Genomic DNA, 16,068 nt, shown 5'->3' with positions numbered 1-16,068 from the left:
AATTCCCGTTTACTGTGTCAAAAAGTTATCATATAGAAATAAAAAACAAATATGGCTGCCTTGGAGCAGTGCCTCTGTGCCCACACTGAGTAATCTAGGATCTGCAGACCAGAAGGAATAATTGAAGCACCTGTTGGACATAGTTTTCTCTAATGCCTTAAAGTGTAAACAATGTTTTACATTGCATGGGGCATAATCATTACTCTCAAGTAATGTCAGCCACAGAAACAATGTATATCTAATCTGAGAACAGAACCTTGAAATTTAGAAGCAGTTACCAGAAAGCCAATTTAGGATAGATAGATAAGGGACCAAAAACCTAATTTATCCATGGGAGTTGAGTTTTTAAAACCTTTGGAGATACTTACTTGCCAGTCTTTCTCAGTGATTCACTTCAATCTTTTTCTTTTTTTCCCATTGCAGCCCCCCCCCCTTTTTTTTTTTTGGAGGTGGGGGGTGCTCCTGGTCTTAGTTGCTGCATGTGGGATTTAGTTCCCTAACCAGGGGTCAAACCCAAGCCCCCTGCATTGGGAGCATAGACCACCAGAGAAGTCTCTACTTCAGTCATTTTTTTAGGGAAATGATTTTTTTAAACACCTAAAATTTATTATCCTCTTATTGTTCCCTAAGCATTAAAGTACTTCAAATGGATTACCATTTCTTCCTTACAGTAAAGCAGTGAACATCGCTGTGAAGGAGGCCCTGTTGTTAGCTCCTTACTGATTGAGTTTAGAAACTAAAATTTTAAAATTAGTGGCTTTCCCAAGAGTATTTGGAAAGTGGCAGCGCCTCATTTAAAACTATGTTCTCAACCACCAGCTTCAACTACAACCCATCATCAAAATGTTTGAGTACTTCATATGAACCCGACCCTTACTAAGCCTTTTACATACATCATTTCTTTAAATTAAAGCTTTTCCCTCGTTGGTTTTCTTATCTTAAAAAAAAAAGGTTTTTTTTTCTTTTTTGGTCTTGAGGATAATGATTATTTCTTAGACTTCTGATTTCTATACTAAACAAGTTCAGTTTTTTTAACTTTTCCAGAGAGCTTTATCCAGATGTTTTCTCAAATAATAAGTATAAGCTTATTAAAAGAAACAAAATCCAAATGCTTGTTAATTACAGTGTAACTGAAAGGTGATGTGGGAGATTTGCATATTCTGTGGTTTCCCTAAATCATACATCCAAGAGTCCGTTTGGTATTTCTTGTATTGGGGTCACACAGAGTTGGACACGACTGAAGCGACTTAGCAGCAGCTTATATAGTATTCATTTATCATCCTTTCCTTGAGTGCCCAACTCCCTATAACACAGACCTTTCGACTGTTCAGCCATTTCTATTATTTATTCTGATTCTGTGCTTTTTATGTATTTGTTTATATATGCACTACCTATATAATGGCAGATACAAGAAATGGACTTCATTTTGCATTTCTCTTTTTAGGACAAGGCCTGGAGACTGTCTGTAGCGAAGACATCAGTGAACATTCTTAAAATACTTTGCAACAGTCAGAAAGGTAGTTTCCATTTCTGTTCCCTCACTTTGGTTTAGTTCTAAAACTGATCCTTTTCAGGAGCAGGTATCAGTGACATCTGCCATACTGGTGCACAGGCTGTGATTGTATCTTTTTGTTTGTTTGGCTCTGACTGTAGGTTTTCATTCGTTTGTTTGTAATATTTATTTATTTGACGGCGCCAGCTCTTTTTGCAGCATGTGGGATCTAGTTTCCTGACTAGGCACTGAACCGGGGCTCCCTGCATTGGGAGTGTGGAATCTTAGCTGCTGGACCACCAATGAAATCCTCTGATTGTCTTGTTTGATCCCACACATTTTTCTTCAGGGAAAGCCTTCCTTGCCTTATTCGTTTGATTAGCAGTGTAAGAGCAGGATCATCTAAGAGTAGCTCATCATTTGTATATACTTCAGTGACTGTTTAATACCAGGCTAGATTTCTCTGGTGCCTTACACTGTTTACTCACATTGCTCATTTACCATTTGATTATGACTGAGGAAAAAACCATTTAACCTTGAACTTAAAACAGTTAGCAAGGGACTTCCCCAGCAATCCAGTGGTTAAGAGTCCACCTTCCATGGAGAGAGGGCTCAAGTTTGATCCCCGGTCAGGGAACTAAGGTCCCATATGCCTTGAGGTGTGGCCAAAATTTTTGAAAAAATAAATGGACTATTTCCAACAAGAAAAGTTAGAACAGACGAATAATTACCAAAGTAACTCTCTTGGGGGGAAAAAAATCTAGAATTTATTTCAGAAAAATTGCCATTTCTCATGTAACCAAAAAACTTCTCTTTTCTACTTTCAAAGAGAATACTTAGGTTTCTTCTTTTTTAATTGGAGGACAGTCACTTTACAGTGTTGTATGGTTTCTGCCATACATCACCATGAATCAGCCATAGGTTTACTTCTGTCCCCTCTCTCTTGAACCTCCCTCCCTAGATTTCTTTTTGTGCTTACTTAAATTGTCTTCTATCAGAATCTGAAAAGAACTACTGAAGATTTGAGAAAACCAAAGTGAATTAAAATTTTAGCTTTTAAAAATTCTGATACTATCAGAATTTGGATGTTGTCTATAACTTTTAAAAATTGAATTACAGACAATCTACAGAAGGATGAATGGGAAGAAACCTTGAAACAGTTTAAAACTGTTGCTAGCTTACAGGTAAGTTAAGCCATGTTGGACATTATTACCTGGCTAATCAGTGCATTTGACATAAATGATCAGTTCCTCCTTAAGATTTTCTGCACCAGCCTTCAGGAACTTTAGATATACTGGTTTTCCTTTTCTCTTTTTTAAACAAGTAATTTTATTTATTCATTTACTTTTGGCTATGCTGAGTCTTCCTTGCTGTGCAGGGTTTTTCTCTACTTTCCAGTTGCAGTGCTCAGGCTTCTCATTGTGGTGGCTTCTCTTGTTAGCGGCGCATAAGCTTCAGTAATTGTGGTGCAAAGGTTCAATCATTGTGGTTCCCGGACTGTAAATCATAGGCTCAGTAGTTATGGTTCCCAGGATTAGTTGCTCTGCCACTTCAATCCCGAACCAGCGATTGAACCTGTGTTTCCTGCATTGGGCAGGTAGATTCTTTATCACTCTTTTTTTTTTGGAAGCAGCTTTAATACAGTACAATTCACACACCATACATCTCATCCATTTGAAGTGTATGTATAATTCAGTAACCCTTTCGATGTACTGCATTACTGTTTAAGTCATGGTAAGGTACATACAATGTAAAATTGGCCATTTTAACCATTTTTCAGTATACAATTCAGTGGTGATGACTCCATTCACAATGTTGTACAACCATCACTGGTGTCTGCTTTTTATCACCTCAAGCAGAAACTTTGCATCTGTTCAGCAATATAACTCCCCATTCCTCTCTTCCTGCAGTGCCTGGTAACCTCTAATCAACTTTTTGTCTCTGTGAATTTGCCTCTTCTGGAAATTTCCTACAAGTGGAATCATGCAATATTTGTCCTTTGGTGTCTGATATTTTTTGCTTAGTATAATGTTTTCAAGGTTCATTCATGTTGTAGGATGTAAAGAACTTCCTTCCTTACTCTGAATAATATTCCACTGTACAGCTCTATCACATTTTTGTTTATTTCTTGATGGCCTCTCAGTTTGTTTTCACATTGGGGCTGTTTTCAATAATGCTGCACTACCCATGGATGTACAAATATCCATTAAGTTCCTGCTTTCAGTGCCTTTGGGTATATACCCGGGAGAGGAATTGCTGAGTCATATGGCAATTCTGTGTTGTTTTAACTTTTTAAGAAATGTTCTCTTTTTTGAACTAGTCAGTTGTTCATGTAAGATTCTAACTGTTGATTCTTGACCTGAATACCCGCATATAAGCGAAGAGGAACTAAAGAGTCTCTTGATGAAGGTGAAAGAGGAAAGTGAAAAAGCTGGCTTAGAATTCAGCATTAAAAAACTAAGGTCATGGCATCTGGTCCCATCACTTCATGGCAGATAGAAGGGGGAAAAGCAGAAGCAGTGACAGATTTTCTTTTCTTGGGCTCCAAAATCACTGCGGATGGTGACTGCGGCCATGAAATTAGAAGACAGCTGCTCCTTGGAAACCTAGGCAGAGTATTAAAAAGCAGAGACATCACTTTTCTGACAAAGCTCTGTATGGTCAAAGCTATGGTTTTTCCAGTAGTAGTGTGGAGATGTGAGAGCTGGACCATAAAGAAGGCTGAGTGATAAAGAATTGATGCTTTCATATTGTGATGCTAGAGAAAACTCTTGATAGTCCCTTGGGCTGCAAGGAGATCAGACCAGTCAATCCTAAAGAAAATTAACCCTGAATATTCAGTGGAAGGACTGATACTGATACTGAAGCTGAAGCTCCATTACTTTGGCCACCTGATACAAAGAGCTGACTCATTGGAAAAGACCCTGATGCTGGGAAAAATTGAAGGCAAAAGGAGAAGAGAGCAGAGGATGAAATAACATCACTGACTTAATGGACATGAATTTGAATAAACTCCAGGAGACAGTGGAGGACAAAGAGGCCTGGCGTGCTGCAGTCCATGGCGTTGCAAAGAGTTGGACACAACTTAGTGACTAAATAACAACTCTTTTTAAACTATATTCTATCAATCGTTTATGCCTTTTTTAAAAACCATTTTGATTTAAGGTATCTGTATAGATTATTTAATTCCAATGACCCTGAATGATGGCTAACAGTAGCCATCACTTACTCAGTTCTTACCATGTACTATACATGATTCCAGGGGCTTCTCATGTGCTATCTAATTGTCAGAGTAGCTCCCCACAGAGGTTACTATTACCATTCTCCTTTATAGAGAAGGAACCTGAGAAACCATAGTGTTTCAAAATATTGTGAAAGACAGCAAATTTTATGTAGAAACCGGTCCAAAAGATGACTATCTACTTCATAATGTCTTTACTTTTTTTCTATATAGTTTAATTCTAGGCAATTTGCTTTTTCTTGAAAATTAATTTCTGTTCACTTTGAATGGATTAACTGTCTTCTGATGTGAAATTTGAAATTAACTTTATTTTGGCTCCAGGTCTTTCCTAATGTGAAAAGACTTTGTAAATAGAAGGGCTATCAGGGCTCACCGATAAGTAGGAAATGGAGTACATACAAGGATCTCTTTGTGAAAACTTGAAGTAAATGGCAAATGTAACTCTCAACTGTTTTATCTTGAAGTATTGAAAGAAGAAATAATTTATCGCAATTTATTGTACCACAGTTTCTCAAAGAATAGCCCATGGAATCCCAAGGGTCTCTGAGACCCTCTCAGGGAGTCCATCAGATTAAAACTATATTTATAGCAAAAATAAGAAGTGATTTGTTCTTTCCATCCATACTCTCTCATGAGCGTAGCGGGGTTTTCAGAAGCTTCATGCTGTGATAACATTGTCACTCCAAAGGCTGATAGAATGTGCATTTTTATATGCTCACGTATTTTAAATTTTTGTTTAATTTCCAACACAGTAAACATTGATAGATATCTCATTAAAATTTGGGGGACGCCCTATTTTGCTTTTTGGTTGTGCTGGGTCTTCATTGCTGTGCAGACTTTTCTCTAGTTTCAGAGAGGAGGGGGTACTCTCTAGTTCTGATGCTCAGGCTTCTCATGGTGGTGGCTTCTATCGTTGGGCTCTTGGGCACGCAGACATCAGTAGTTGCAGCTCCCCGGCCTAGTTGCTCCTCAGCCTGTGGGATCTTCCCGAACCAGGGATCAAACCTGTCTCCTGCACTGGCAGGCAAATTCTTGACCACTGAGCCACCCGGAAAGCGCCCCTCAATAGTTTTTAAGAGTATAAAGAGGTGCTGCACCCCTAAAGTTTGAGACCTTCCATTTTAAACAATAGATGTCTTCATGTAAAGCACCCAGGACTCAGCATGAGTTAACTTCTCCACATTCTTGTTAAGTTTGAAAATTGCAGATCTTTTAAAGCAACAGTTTTGATCTAAGCAAAGTTGTGTTTAGTTATGCTACTATTTGTGGAGCATTCCTTGTGCCAGGTGTAGTAGGGAGAGGCCAAGGATGCTGCTAAACAACCTCTTGTACCCAGACAGCCTCTGCAGGAAACAGTTATCTGGCAGGTAGAGAAACGCTGCTCTAAAGTGTGGTGTCAAAAAAGTCCCCCTCACTGCCACTGCCTCTTGGTGCCCTTCCTCGGGCTTCAGGAGGACTTTTTTTTTATTGGGTTGGCAAAATAAATCCTAGTTCTGGAGTTAGAAGCCAACCAGGAGTTATTACAGAAAACAGCGCAGCTGGCTTTTTCAAGCTGCCAGGGTGGAATTGCACAAACCTAGTACTTAACCCCTTTCTCCTTCTGTTCAGGGTTAGGTTTAGAATTACTGAGAATTGCAGTAGGTTTAGAATTACAACAGAATTACTGAGCCAAATACACTCAGCAGTGCTGAAGTTAGGAAAACCCTGGGTTAAAGTGATATTTTCCCCTGTCCCAACCTTTATATAAGTTACTTTTGAAATATAGAGACTTAAATTCTTAATTTACAAGGGAGAAAAGAGAGATTCATGACACACCAGTGATGTTCAGCCATGGATGAACTGAACAGACATGGGGCTTTGTCTCGCTTGCCTTACTGCAGGAGAACTTTGAGGTCTTTCTTTCATTTGAAGATTACAGCAAGAGTTCTCTGGTAGCAGATCTCCGGGAGCAGCACATTAAAGCTCACCAAGTTGCACAGGCTAAACACAAACCCTATAGGCCAGCAGAGCCCCGGGCTGCTGAGGAGCAGAGGCTGAGCGCTGAGTCCAAGCTGCACCGACAGGCGCTGACCCTGCAGGTGTCCAGGCAAGAGCTGGAAGCCGAGCTGACCTTGAGGGCCTTGAGCGATGGGAACGTAGAAGCTGCCTTGAGAAAATGCAGGTGAGTTTTTAGTCCCAGATCACACAGCTCATCAGAAAGGAACACCGACTTCATTTATTTCTTTGATGATAAGGATAGGGCTGGTGGTAAGTCAGAAAGAGAAATACAAATACCGTATATTAACACATACATGTGGAATCTGAAAAAATTGGTATAGGTGCTCTTATTTACAAAGCAAAACTAGAGATGCAGGCATAGAGAACAAGCATACGGACACCATGGAGAATGGGGGAGGGGGATGAATTGGGAGGTTGAGATGACACATAGATACTGTTGATGCTATGTATGACATAGATAGCTAATGGGAACCTACTGTATAGCACAGGGAACTCTGCTTTGTGGTGACCTAAACGGGAAATCTGGGGAAGGCAATGGCACTCCACCCCAGTACTCTTACCTGGAAAATCCAATGGACAGAGGAGCCTGGTGGGCTGCAGTCCATGGGGTCGCGCAGAGTCAGACACGACTGAAGTGACTTAGCAGCAGCAGCAGCAAACGGGAAATCCAAAAAAAGAGAAAAGAGTATATGTATGTGTCTATACTCATATATATACAAGAGTATATGCATATATATATAAAGAGGATATATGTATACATATAGTTGATTCACTTTGCTGCACAACAGAAACTAATACGACATTGTAAAGCAACTGTAATCAACAATTTTTTTTAAAGGTATAAGCCTAATTTTCAAGAAGCAATAAAAAATGTAAAAAGATAGGTAGGGCTGGTGACCCTTTCACTTCCGCAGAAATGACTCTTGGTTTCTCACCTTGAGAGCCTGTCTTGGTCGCCTGAGTCAGAAAGAGGGAGCGTAGAAGTCTAGTAACTGACCCCCAAGTATCTGAGTGGTTCAGATAACTGAACCATTGAGTGTAGGTCATCCTGCACTACAACACTACCCCAAGCGAGTTTTCACTGTAGACTGAAAACATTTAAAGACATTGTACCTGCTGGTAGTGATTATACATTAGTCCAAGTAAGGCAAACACATCTGCTTCCCATGTGAGTGTTCTAACTTCTGATACTGGCTTTCTTCTAAAGGGACTTGATTAAATATCACTGCAATACCGACACTGGGCAGTTCCTGTTTCTGACGTGTCAGAAGCTGTGTCACATGTTGGCCAGTGGCGTTCCAATGACAGTACCTGTGGGTCTAAATCTTCCCTCTGAGATACACGAGCTTGCATGCCAGGCTGCCACCATCTGCAGTCCAGGTGACAAGATTTATAATCTACATAGTTTTATGTTCTCTGCTTCATTCCATTTTTGTGTAGCTAATGCTCTCCTCTTACAACTGGCCATGTGAAGGTATGGAGAGATCGTTACCCCCTTTCACAAAGGGGCACTTATAATTGAATCTCTGTGGGGATTACTATTTTTAAATATTTCCAAAGTTCGCAATGTCCTTTTTAAAAAAAATATTTATTTATCTATTTGGCTATGCCAGGTCTTAGTTGTAACAAGCGGGGTCTTTAGTTGCAGTGGGTGAGATCTAGTTCTCTGATCAGGGATCGAACCCAGGCCCCCTGAATTGGGAGTGTAGAGGCTTAGCCTCTGGACCACCAGAGAAGTCCCAGCAATGTCATTTCTGACTGTTGACAATACTCACTTTCAGGAGATGGTGAAATTCCTTTCCTCCCCATATCTGATGTTACTTTCCAGTCAAGCTTAAGAAAAATATTGACCTGTATTATTTAGGGTAGTCAAAGCTATGTGAAAACCTTTCTGTCTACTTTGTGGCCTGTCTTAGGATTCTGAATGGTAATTATTAAAAAGATTTGTTGTTGTTGTTATTCTAAACACATGAAATAATAGTTTAATGATTTTTCTCCACTTTCAGGTTTTTTACTGGATGCCTTAGAACTCTGTAAATATACTTTGATGGCAGTAGAGCTTTCCAGACAGTGCCAAATGGATGATTGTGGAATTCTCACGAAAGTAAATTGCTCTGAATTTCTTTCCCTTAAACAAAACCCCAGCCCAATCCATTATACACCACTTTTAAATTATTTGCATAGTTTATAAAAATACTGAATCAACCTCTTATATTTTCTTACTCTACACCAGAGAACTACTGAAGGACGTGAGACCACTTCTCGTTTCTAGTCACATTTATTGGCTTTAATTTGCTGCACTCTTTTGAAACAGTGGGCCTCAAACAAGGCATCTCTGGACATTGTCCAGAGTAACTATTTATTTTATTTTACTTTTTGGCCTCACACTTTGTGGGATCATCCCTGACCACGAATGGTACCTGGACCCCCACAGTGAACACACCAAATCCTGACCACGGGACTGCCAGGAAATGCCCTGAGCAATAATTGAACTTAAAGCAGCATTATTTTAAGCCCTCGACCAGAAGAAACAGACCTTATAGTCTGGCTAAAATTACATTTGGCTCTAACAGGTCTGATTCTGGATTCTACTCAGTGAAGAGGGTATCTGTGTCCCACAGTGTCCTTATCTATGTGTTTTCGGTATACTTTGATATTCAGACTTCTTTCGGAACTCATAAAGATCCATATGAGGAGTGGTCTTACTGTGACTTCTTCAGTGAAGATGGAATAGTTCTTGAGTCACAGATGGTGCTCCCTGTCATCTATGAATTGATTTCATCACTTGTACCTCTGGCTGGTAATTCTCATCTATGTAATATTTTTTTCCTGTGTATTTCTGGGTTTGGAACTGGAACTGCACACAGTAACATGGATGAATCAATTGTAGGCATGAGTGTGTGCGTGCTAAGTTGCTTCAGTCATATCCAACTCTATGTGACCCTGTGGACAATAGCCCGCCAGGCTCCTCTGTCCATGGGATTCTCCAGGCAAGAATGTTGGAGTGGGTTGCTGTGCTCGTCTCCATATTACAGGCATAATGCTGAACAAATGAAGCAAGGAATAAAAGAATACATATTGTATGATTTCATTTATGTAAAGAACAAGCTATAAGGAGGCCATGCTATTGGAAATGAGGATAGTGGTTACTCTTGGGGGGTTGACCAGAAGGAGACAAGGGGGCAGTTTCTGGGAGCTCTTAGTGTTCTGTTTCTTGGTCTGGATGTACACTTTTCTGTGTATTTTTCTGTATGTATACTTGGGTTGTTTTATTTTTTAAGTAGCAGATTGCTTTAGAATGTTATTTGATAAGAGTACAATATTAAAGTATCCCTGGGACTATGTGTTCTATGAAAGAGTTATTATTGAATTTATTCTGTTTTGTAGAAAGCAAGAGATATCCCTTGGATTCTATGAGTTTACCATACTGCTTCGCCAGTGAAGGTATTTGGCTTCAAACATGTATAACCACTGTTTCAATTTTGTAAATATGCCAGTATAGAAAGTTCTTTAAATCCTGAATATGAACCTGATACAATGTCCTAGTTTCTTAGTTACTACTGTTACATTGTTACTCTTCCAAACAGTCAGGAGAGTGGGTCATTTGGCTTATCTAGTGTTAACTTTTGTGAATCTGTTCTACACTTTGGTCTTCCAAGTGGAGAAATGGTTTTCTTCAGCTCATGACTTAAAGCATCTCAGAATAAGCGAGTTAAAATCAAAGTACCTCCATACCCATGTACTTAACTATTTTCCGGTTTCAATCAGACCTCTTGTTAACTCTCATTTACTAACTTTGAGAACCAATTCTATGACTATTATGTGCATTGAAGAAGTAGACCGTCCCTGAAGACAGTTTCCAAATATGGTCTTTGTTTTAAAAAAAAAAAATCTAAAGATTAAAACACTTTTATTCAAGTAAAATTCTTTTTTATCATTTCACAGGAGACAGCCTGATGTTACCTGTTATCAATTCCATCTCTGCCTTGCTTCAGAACCTTCAGGAATCTAGTCAGTGGGAACTGGCCCTAAAATTTGTGATTGGTTCTTTTGGTACCTGCCTTCAGCACTCTGTGTCAAGCTTCATGAATGCCAGTTTGAGTGAAAAGGTATTATTTCGAGAACAAACACTTTCAGTTTGCAAGAATATAGATACAAAAGCACTGTTAAACAAAGGAATTGGGGCCCGCGTTTTCCCATTTGGCTTTGTAGTGAGGAAATGGATTATTTGCCAGGTTTAGGAAACATCTGTTGAATATCTACAAAAATGTATACTTGCATTTTATCGGAAATTGTCCATCTGCTCTTTGTTTTTACTGTGGCCCAAACTATTGTAATTATTACCTGACAGCATTATGAAAAGACCCTAGAAGACAAGGTATCTATTGATAACTTGCTTATGAAGCTGGTCTCAGAAGGAATTGCATTCATTTCTACTACTCTATTGATATTACTAAATGCCAGTTTTTCTTTTTTTTAAAAAAAACAGCTTTATTGAAGTACAGCTTTCAAAATTTAAATGCACGTATTTTAAGTATGTCGACCAATGTATTTTCACATTGTCGCCAACACTATAATCAAGGTACAGAGTATTTTAAAAGGTTCTATTTTTGTCCTTTCCCAGTTAATTCCCCTTCACGTCCCAGCTTTCTGTCATTATAGATTAAATGACAGTGCTGTTTGCATAGGATGGTGAATTTTCAAAGTTCCTTAATATTTAAGGAAAGTTTTCAAAGCGCTCGTAGAAATGGACCTGAGGATTCTTTCCTTTTTTTTTTTTTTTAAGTTGTTTGAAGAGGCCCCATTAGTTAAATCCAGGCACCTTGTTATGGAATTGAAAGAGAAAGCTGTTACGTTTATCAGGGGAAATGCCACCACACTCTTGTACAAAGTGAGTATTTGTTTGTGCTAAGTTCCTCTCCCGCCCCACTGCCCCAACCCTGACTGCTTCTGAAGGTGTGCTCTGTCACATAGAACTTGCTAGAGTTGCTTTCCTTAAATTTGTAATAGTGATAGAAGACATGAAATCTAAGCAGCAAGTCAGAACTATTTTACTATAAATAACTTTTTGTGCAACGCTTGTTCTTTCTTAGTCTAAAATTAAATTTAGTGGCAAATCAGCCATTAGAGACCGAGTTCTGTTTTAATTGTGAGGAATTTGCTTCTCCAGGTGCTTTCTCCCTACAGGTATTTAATTGTCGCCTGGTGGATCTCGACTTGGCACTGGGGTACTGCACTCTCTTACCGCAAAAAGAAGTCTTTGAGAATCTCTGGAAGCTCACAGATAAAGCATGGCAGAATTATGACAAAATATTGGTATGACCTAAGGAGGCACACCTTTGGTTCCTGAAGAATTAAAGATTTAGCAAAAGAGATAAAACTGGTCTTGCCACCAGATTTTCAAAATTTAGCAGAAGCATCATCAAGCTAACTCACATGGTTTCTATTAGCTTTTCCTTAACTAGTGACACACCAGAGATTGCATATGAAGATCCTAAGCATTGCTTAACCCAGGGAATTGTATTTTTTTATTTCTTAAATCTGTATGCAGCCACAGAACCTCACTGCCTATTCTTATTCTAGTGTATTTGAAACCTTAGATTCACGGGCCAGTTCTTTTTCATAGGACAAGTTTAATGGATGCAAAACTTGTCTTTAATGTTTGTTTTAAAATTTGCCCTTTGTGGGGATTTTACTTGTAGTATTGCTCAAATTGGGCCTTTTCTTATGAACGAAATCCAGACTAAATTTATGGCATCACACTAAAAGCCAAGTTACCAAAGTAATTATTACCTAAGTGTAAGTAATGATGGTTTACAAAGCAACATGTAACATTCCAACTGTTACCATAAAGAAAGACTGAAGATTATGACTTTTATCGTTGAGTTTTGCACAAAAAGTATTAAAACATTGTCTATTTGCAACTGAATTTTAATTCTATTTTAACTTTTTAGGCAATATCTCTGGTGGGCTCTCAGTTGGCCAGTCTCTGTCAGGAAATAGAAACGAAGTTTAAGTTCTGTGAACTCAGTACTGATGCCCGGTGGGGTATTCGTCTTAGTAAACTTGGTGTGAGTATTCTTCAAGTGCTGTGAAGTTTCATCCATTCTGATAATTACCCAGTTGAAAAATGTAAAACAAAGGACTCATTGTCCTTTCCTTTTGGAGAGGTTGCTCAAGCTCGTGCTCAGTGACTTTAGTTGTGTCCAAATCTTTCACAACCCCATGGACTGTAGCCCACCAGACTCATCTCCTGTCCATGGCATTTTCCCAGCAAGATTACTGGAGTGGCTTGCTGTGCCCTCCTCCAGGGATCTTCCCCACCCAAGGATTGAGCCCATGTCTCCTGCTTTGCAGTCAGATGCTTTACCACTGAGCCACCAGGGAAGCCCTTTGGAGGGGTTATATGTAAATATAAACTATGGCACATAAGTTTTAGGTAAATGAAGTACCCACATTTTCAATCTCAAAGAAATAAGGACCTCTTGCCTCATTTTCGTTTTGCTCTATTTTTAAGTAAATTAGAAGCTTGATATTTCATCTACTAAGCCTCCTCATTAGGAATGTATCTAGTATTAATTGTCTTAAAGCTATTCCAGGCCTGCCCTTTAACCTCATACTTTATTGTGTGTTAATAAGTTAAAGATAATATATATAAATGTAAATACAGGTGTACTAAGCTTCAGCAACTCCTCCCAGGGAGAAGTAAGTGGCCCTTGTTTTTCAGTTGGCAAAAACAAAATCCTGTCTTCTTTACTGTGAATGTAAAGCATTTTATTTTATTTGCAAATAGTTAGCTTATCAGGAGTGGAACCACTGAAGAATATATTTTGAATATGTATTTTGAAGCCTCATTTCTATTCCAGAACGGGACTGTATGTTGCTAACTGCCATACTTTAGTGATGAAGCGCCAGGGGTTAGTATGACTGAGATTTTGGACCTGAAATTTCAGAGTGATGCTCAACTTGAGTAATGTAAAAGTTGAAGGAGCTATAGAAAAATGTTTCTCTATAAAATTGGACAGTGAAAGGGCACAACACGACGGTACCCTTATTCTGATACATTTCAGTTTAGCAGGTTTTTTCTTTTGCTCTTTTTATTTCTAGATTTCTTTCCAGCCAGTTTTCAGGCAACATTTTCTCACCAAGAAAGACCTCATCAAAGCTCTCGTGAAGAATATAGATATGGACACAAGCATCATTCTGGAATATTGCAGGTAATTCTTTAAATCTCAATGGTATTTTTGCTATTAGCGTAACAAACTGGTAATCCTAACGAGAGAACACAGTGATTAACAATAATTATTACACATGACCCATGACCTCTGATGTTTTCTTTTGCTCAACCCCACACTGAGTAACTCCAAACCAGATTAAATTCTCTTATATCACCTTTTAAATTCACTGTTTAGTGTTTTCCCAGCTTGCCTCATGATAAGCATCACCTAGGGCCCTTAGTTAAAAATACTGATTCCTGGGTCCCTCTGTTGGTTCTGATTCAGTGGATCTGAGGCCAAGGAATCTGGTCTTAATAGGTATTCCAGAATCCAGACCATTTACATGATCAGAGAAGCTTGGGATGTTCTTCCAAGCAAGTAAACTTCTGTATCAGATCAACTTAGGGGCTCAAAGCAATCTTAAGTTAAAATTGGTGGAAAGTATGATTTAGGGAGAATTTTTTAAAAAAATAACTTTAAAAATCTAAGAATAAATGTTATAGATACAGCTTAGTGTAATGAGAATAGTCAAATGATTTGTAATTTGCATTTCAGTTTTATCTGTCTGATAAATTTAGGTATTAAATCTGCTGGGCCATTATTAGTTTCAGAGTGGTTTTCCACACATCTCATTTCACTTTTATTGTATATTATTACCAGTTTACGTATGAGTGAACATACCCCTCTCAGGTGCCCTGCGAGAGGTCAGATAATAAGTGATCATTTCTAAAATACCACGGATGGCGTAACCCTCACCCAGTTTGTGACAGATGAGTGGAATCTTGAGTTCTTGATAGTGAGACTGCTGAGTGCCCTTCCTCACCAGACAGGGATCTAGTTCTTTGTCCTTGAGGGTGGTGGGGAGTATTGTCCCTGGCTGTCACCATCCTGGACTTGCAAGTCAGGATGCTACTCATAGCTCTAAGTAGCTCTGATTTACCTGTACTCCAGTGTAACAAAACTGCCATTCTTCAGTTTGGACTGCTGCAAAGCCAGAATGAAGTACACACACCCCCTCTTCTTTTTTAATTGAAACTGGGAGATTTTTGCCTGTTGTTTTCTGGTATTGACCTCTTTTGTGAAATTTAAAGAGCTCTAATTCTGTCAGGCTCATTTCACCATCTTTATGCTCACATGGCATCGGTGATTTTTCTTTGGTTGACAGTGACTCTTTTGCCTCAGGCAGTCCCACTGAATAAATTTAGATGACCTTTAGAATTTCAGGGAGTGACTTTAAAATTGTCATGTGTAAACCTGAGTTTTCTGCCAGAAGCTCTGTCTAGAAAGGCATGCATTCTGGGAGATTCATGTGTAACTGAATGCTCATTTCAGCACGTTTCAGCTGGATGCTGATGCGGCCCTTCAGCTGTTCATTGAAACACTCCTCCATAACACGAATGCCGGCCAGAGCCAGGAAGATGTGAGCGCAGGATCCACAAAGCAGCAGCGCTCCAAACTCCTGGCCAAAGCCCTCGAGATGGTTCCTTTACTGACAAGCACAAAGGATTTGGTCATCAGTCTTAGTGGAATACTGCATAAGGTAGATGAATGGTGAAATGAATGCATCGGGTCATTTCAAACAGCCCTCCTACCCTTAACTAATCAGGTATATATGGTAACAAATTGGGAAAGTAAGTCCTGTATTTTTTTGTAAAGTATTTTCAGAAAATTTTAGATTTCTGTATTCTTATTATAATTTAATATAGTACTTTTCCTGTCTTCCCCCTACCCAAATAAAAATAGCCCTTTTTTTCCGGACTTTTAAAAATAGCACATATTCTTTGAAAAAGATCAAACTACAAAGAAGGGTATAAATCAAAAAGTAAGTTTCCCCATAATCCCATTCCTAGAAATGAAAAGTTAATAGTTCGGTAGATATCTTAGATCTTAGACTAAATATACTATCTTTTTACTCTCTTTTTTTCATTTAACATATTTTACATGTCAGTAAATAGACATCTCTCCCATTTTTGGTAGATATGTATTTATTATTCCATTACGTGGATGAAATATCCTGTGTTTAACCAGGCTTTTATGAATGGACTTTTATATTGCTTGCAAATTTTAATTACTCTAAGTTGTTACAAGGAATATCTTCATACACACATATTTGTGCTCTT

The 16,068-nt window shown here is 38.7% G+C and overlaps 1 protein-coding gene across 1 annotated transcript in view; it reads left to right on the top strand.

Annotated features, from left to right (window-relative positions):
• Positions 1-16,068, top strand: part of KNTC1 (kinetochore associated 1) — a 65,859-nt gene that overhangs the window by 29,466 nt on the left and 20,325 nt on the right. The window contains exons 31-43 of the mRNA XM_068989955.1: positions 1,445-1,517; positions 2,612-2,676; positions 6,614-6,894; positions 7,939-8,111; positions 8,738-8,835; positions 9,393-9,531; positions 10,119-10,175; positions 10,677-10,840; positions 11,518-11,622; positions 11,919-12,047; positions 12,686-12,802; positions 13,839-13,948; positions 15,281-15,488. Of these exons, the coding sequence (XP_068846056.1) occupies positions 1,445-1,517; positions 2,612-2,676; positions 6,614-6,894; positions 7,939-8,111; positions 8,738-8,835; positions 9,393-9,531; positions 10,119-10,175; positions 10,677-10,840; positions 11,518-11,622; positions 11,919-12,047; positions 12,686-12,802; positions 13,839-13,948; positions 15,281-15,488 (1,719 nt within the window). The remainder of the gene's footprint in view (positions 1-1,444; positions 1,518-2,611; positions 2,677-6,613; positions 6,895-7,938; positions 8,112-8,737; positions 8,836-9,392; positions 9,532-10,118; positions 10,176-10,676; positions 10,841-11,517; positions 11,623-11,918; positions 12,048-12,685; positions 12,803-13,838; positions 13,949-15,280; positions 15,489-16,068) is intronic.

The sequence above is a fragment of the Capricornis sumatraensis genome, chromosome 17, assembly GCF_032405125.1.
Source record: "Capricornis sumatraensis isolate serow.1 chromosome 17, serow.2, whole genome shotgun sequence".
Classification (NCBI taxonomy): domain Eukaryota; kingdom Metazoa; phylum Chordata; class Mammalia; order Artiodactyla; family Bovidae; genus Capricornis; species Capricornis sumatraensis.
This window is presented reverse-complemented; position numbering and strand designations above follow the sequence as displayed.